Here is a 6,000-nt window from a genome sequence, read left to right on the forward strand (position 1 = left end):
AGTACATCAGTACTGGATCAGACAACAACGAACCTGATCCTTAAAGATCCGAGTTAGAATAGTCATCAGCAACTGCTTTTTGTAAGAGGCCACTATGCTTGTCGTAAGGTGACTAACGGGATCGGGTGGTAAGGCTAGCTGACTTGGTTGATGCATGTCATCGTATCCCAATTGCGTGGACCGATGCTTATGATGTCAATCACTGGATTGTCTGGTCCAGACTCGATTATTTACAGACCGCCGTCATGTAGCTGGAATACTGCTGATTGCGGCGTTAAACAACAAACAAACTAACAGTACTGGATCACCAGTGCTAACTATATGTTAGTGTGATTGAATGTAATGTCACAACTGAGACATCACTGTTCACGCTTTACCGCCTGTTAATAATCAAGACAGGACGAGCCGAACCAGTGGTCGTCAGCATGAACACCGATTCGGGACAAGGTGAGACATTTTCAGCCATGTAACCATCTGATGCGAGCATCGTGTAACGTGGATCCATCCTACCCGTCTGAGACGGGGGATGGTGGGGAAGCCTAGTGGTTACAGCGTTCGCTCGTCACGCCGAAGACCCGGGTTCGATTGCCCACATGGGTACAGTGTGTGAAGCCCATTTCTGGTGTCCCCCGACGTGATATTGCTGGAATATTGCTAAAAGCGGCTTAAAACCATACTCACTCACCCACGTATGAGACATACACTGATCATATGTACCTATCTGCGTACCAGCTAGCGTCGTTAGGTGACAATGCGCAACTGAACGCAAATATACATCTCGGCTGTCTTCAAAATAAACTACTCCAAAACAAGTTAAAGAACATCCTATTTTGTCCTATGGCTTTAGTTAATCTGTCAAACCAATGGCAGATTAACTATAATCATATGAACAAATCGGGCGTTCTCTAAGGCTATGTCAGATTAACTATAGTCATATGAAAAAAACCAGGTGTTCTTTAACTTCCTTCGAGTGGTATATAACATGTCACAATGTAAATATTTCAAAGGTCGTTCAAGCACGTTAGTAGTTTATGCCTACTTTAGACAGAAATATTTGATTCCAACAAGTGGCATTATTCTTATAACATCATAATGACAGAAAACTTTGAATAATGTTCCCGATATATTACGAAATACATCGTTACCGTTAGGCAAATGTTCAGAAAAACACATAGACTGTAAAACAGGCGTCTCCTGAGAACTTCCCCTATAGCCCCAGGTCAATGTGGCCCTTACTTCCACTACCCATGCACACTGTGTGACCTGCGTTCGCTGGGTGGTTACCTGCTAAGCTATCCTCTGACATATTTATATTTTTATTGCTTTGAGGAGAACAGAGATGCGTTTCGCCTCATCAATTCCAACGTACATATCAGTGAACTTCAGCAGATATAAGCTGAGTTGCCCGTGCATTTACCCAGAGTAATTAAGTCAACCGCGGGGCAGGTTTGGGCAATCTGCCTGTGAGCGTAAACTACCAAAGAAAAATTTAAGTTGTCTGAAATAAACATATACATGGAGATCTAGTCACGTGATAGGGAATCACGTGATGACAGTGACACGAAGTGATGAAATTCCAAATGGGATGCTGAGAAATATTTGAGAAAAAAAGACACAGAAATTGTCGAGATTAGAAATTCTGGCTCAGCTTAGCTGTACTTCCTCTATTGTCTGGTCTGTTGGTGTGAAATTGACGCACGAGATGCTATGATTAAGTATCATGGTTATAGGCTAAATGTCTTTGTTGTTAGATAATCTTTAGTAGGTTAATCCATTAAAGCGATTAGGCTGTTTACTAATTGTTATTGTAAAACTGCCGAAACTAAGTACACACCCGCTTTGATGGGCAAGATTTACAACATGTAATAAACTTTGAAACTGGTAGTTATCCTAATAGACTGATGCTAAGTTTGTTTTAAGGGAATATATATACCTCATAGATGGGTGAGTAATGCTTGAGTGTTTATTTAAGGGGCACGGGATTAGCACTTTACCTAACGCCGTATAGAACTGACGCCGTGACAAGATGGAATTAGGAATTCGTCTTATTTTTTAGGATTTTGATTAAATGAGAATAAATATGACCGTCCAAGTCTGAATTAATGCATTTTGGGGTTATCAGTGTTTTGATTTATTTCGTATTTGTCTACATGTTCTAATAACATCGCTTTGTTTTTTTTTCTACTTCTACAGTAAATCGACCGGTGATGTAAACATTTCAGAGGAACACAAAGGTATTTTTCACATTTCCTGTGAAACATCATTAACATTTGTTTATTTCATGAAATTGAATCACATTGCTCGTGCAATAAACAAACATTTCACTTCATGAAATTGACACATCTTTGAAATGAATCAGCCGCTAGTCCAAGTCTGAACAAAAATAACCACGAGCGATAGTGTTTACAAATTAGCGTCTTAGGCGTAACAATCAGATACGTGTGTTGTGCGTTCGTGATGGAATGAGCTTTTTCGGGATGACAGTTTACATGGAATTTAGACGAAACGACAAGATTAAACAATCATTCCAACAATTGTCAGGTCGGGGGGTCAGGGAGAGACTACCGAATATGACACATGCACGTGCAATTTAACCGATACACATAAAAACAACATGACCTACTTTATCTCGTGTGCTATACAATGTTAAATGTGGTTCACACGCCATGGTTGCTACCGTTGTACATGCCTGTCAATTAAATGTCTATTTCACACGTTATAGCACCGGGCGGTGTATATTTACTATAAACACTATACAGTTCAAGTAGGTTTTCAAGAAACTGAATACTTCAGCCCTTAACATGAATGTATATTACCTATATGCTCGAATAGCAAATGGAGATATTTGGAATTGTATACGACCGTATTTACATATACTTCAAATTACATAGGCTTATAAAACAGGACATAATATAAATAGTTTGTGTATATTCACGGCTCTTATATGCTATTATAACAAGCAAATATGTTGTCTATATATGTCGTACCAATCGAGTACAAGTAGTGTTAGAAGGTACACATATGATTTAACACGTGATCTGGTAACATTGACAAACTCTGAGTAATGATCCTTATTTGAACAAACAGGTTACATTATATGCAAAAAAATCCAGTTCACCCCATGCTTCTAATTAAATGTTTTTCATTAGTTATTTTTACCCAGCGTGTAATACATATGTAAATCTGCGATGTACTGAGATAAATTGCCAATGCGACTAGAGTTGATAAAACCTTTTTAAAAAAAATTAAGGGAGTCAAATTCTTCAGGAGTCAGGGCATTTCTTAAATTGCAATGAGGTTGCTTCTAACATGCAGGTGTTACCCTTACCTGTAACCGCAGGTATCTCAACGTGCATCTCGACAAAGACTGACTTGTTGTGACACACGCAGAGACCTTGAAATGTACATCTGTGGTGTAATCTTGAACTACATTTCAGAGCAATCAACAACGATTGAAGTTTACTTTGATATTGAGATATGTGACATACTCGATTGAATTTCATGAAATTTCGCGATTGGGTGGAGAATAGGTCTATTTGTTGAGAATATCCGGGATTGTGAAAGACTTGCTTTCATACAAATTGAAAACATTCTTATGACTTTGACTCAGTGTGTGTTGTGTTGTGGGCCGCCGCTATTGTAGGTACAGAGCGCACGGTGTTGACGAAAACAAACAGTTTACACTTTATCCAGGATGCACGGGTTCTCGGCACGTCTTAGTGTCTATTTCAGTGACCTAATCAATTTCTACATAGCGAAACGGGATGTTAGGCTTTGTTAACAATTACAATTTGGTTACATCTGTATTTCAAAACTAGGTGGTGTACACTTAATAACCTATGTCATCATTACAGTGAAAATCCAAGACACGAAGTCAAATACACCTGAGATGGGTATTCAGCCCATACCCGTGTTTAGTTGTTTATCTTCTATATTTAAACCAGTGACATCACGAAATGGGACATGTTTACATTACAGGCATTATATTAAGCTATATATAGTCCCACCATTACGACAGGAACTACAACGTAGACGACTTACAACAGCACGGAAATGCCCTTAGCAAGCCTCTTCTCGGGGTATTCAATGAATCTACCCTACTTCAATCTCCTTAAGTTCTTAGACACCCTGTGTAGGACAATTCATCTCGCTCTCTTCAGTAAATTACTGTAGACATAACTGTACGTTGCGAGTAGCCGCATGTGTCTGTGGTATATACATTCCCACACCATCGTGTTTCAAGGAGATTCGTTTCTATATGATTTCATCACCGAGGCCTTTATAACGTATGGCACGGGCACGGATGCTCCTGGGGAGGTTGAGTTGTAGATTTCATATTCGACGTACGGCCATTGTCTATGACGATGCAGCTATCAATCAATGTCAGATTTGTCTGCGGTGGCTCATGCTAGTGTGAGCTCCTAAACCTCGCGCCGACAAGATTGTGAATAATCCCCCGAGTAATATCATGGGTAAATACAAGGTAAATATCCAGGGAAGAACATATTTAATACTTATTGCAGATAAATTGTGCAGATTATAACCTCAGGAAGAAATAATCCATATTACAAATATGTAAACAATGTCTCCACATCGATGTATTTCAGTGAAGATCATATAATCCATTATAATGACAAACTGTCGACAGCGTTTGATTCATATCACATGTTATTTTCGTAACGAAAACCTATGTAATTCGGAACACATCTACAGCCGGCAAGTCAATCAATTCAGGTATATAAGTCAGAAGAAGAAATTGACAAGAATAGCTAATAAATTCACACACAATCACCACTGCCCCTTAATCAGACAATGTTTCCTTGGATATTAATGAAATTGTAAGCACTGTTGTCTAATGTTGATACCCCTTGTCACATTAAGCCGTCCATCACAGCTGAAATAGACAGTAAGCCGCGATGTGTACACATTAAGTGAAATCCGTTCCAGTGAAATCTACATCTATGAAGAGGTATTGGGATGAGCAAACACCTGTGTTGTGTTTACATGTGACTACTGTCCCGGCGTTATCTTACCCCGTGAAGGCGATTAAAATATTTAAACATGGCTTGTTAAGAACAATCCATCGCAAACGAGATTAACTTCTACCTATAAATATAAATCCCTCCCTTCACAGTACACACCACGAAAACGTTGTACATTTTAAAGGCAATTGACATGTTTTTAATAATCAGCTGAGAAGTCAGTGTTGATATACACTGTTTTTCTCCGCGACGGCTATAATGTATGTAAACGAACACAATGTTCAGCTTTGACATCGAAATAAGGTCAAACGAAAACATTTCATCATCAAGTTAACGTTCTTGTAATTACATTCCAAACGCTGTTTGAGATTCTCGCACGATTTTAGAAAATCGTGACAGTCTTAAAATCACTGTCGTGAAGTCAGGCTGACCACATTAATCAGGTTGGACGAAAGGATAGGTGTGTAACAACAGAAACAAATATACGAGAATAATCGGTGTAAGAAACGACTTACTATATGAAGGTCCGATTTCGACGTCCAATTGAACATGTGTTAAATCCGCAAATTCCAAGGCGAGGATCTTGACAGACAGCTATAGGCCCTGTGTGTCACTGTTCGCAAAACCACACGCTGTGTCACTCAATCCAGCAAACCGGGGAATCCTTAGGTGAACCGTTACTTTGCCCTGGGCTGCGCATGCGTCATAGGCCACCTATCCCGATAACTTTTTTCCAGGTTGTGTACTGTCGTGGGACAAACCGTGTATAAGCGGTGCTCAATTTCAGAGTCAGTTGGCTAATTAGTCGTTTATCTTCGATGACGGTAGTCACAGACAGTTAATTTAACGTGTTTTGTTTTCTTAACTTGATGACATCACGCGGGGCTGTACGTCTCGAACTGCCCCGACCAACAGGGAAATCCCCGACGGCTAAATATGACGCGCATTGTTTAGACCACAAACCGCAGGCTTTTGTTTCCGGAAATAAAATCCCGAGAACTTGTTTAACTCGCGCTTT

General features: G+C 39.6%; 1 protein-coding gene across 1 annotated transcript in view; it reads right to left on the reverse strand.

Annotated features, from left to right (window-relative positions):
- The window catches only part of LOC124131325 (neurogenic differentiation factor 6-B-like), a 49,234-nt gene extending 43,572 nt beyond the window's left edge, over positions 1-5,662 (reverse strand). The window contains exon 1 of the mRNA XM_046494531.2: positions 5,498-5,662. Within this exon, the coding sequence (XP_046350487.1) occupies positions 5,498-5,533 (36 nt within the window). The 5' untranslated portion in view covers positions 5,534-5,662. The remainder of the gene's footprint in view (positions 1-5,497) is intronic.
- Between the last annotated feature and the right edge of the window lie 338 nt (positions 5,663-6,000).

Source organism: Haliotis rufescens, unplaced genomic scaffold, assembly GCF_023055435.1.
Source record: "Haliotis rufescens isolate VD_foot unplaced genomic scaffold, xgHalRufe1.0.p SCAF_20, whole genome shotgun sequence".
NCBI lineage: Eukaryota > Metazoa > Mollusca > Gastropoda > Lepetellida > Haliotidae > Haliotis > Haliotis rufescens.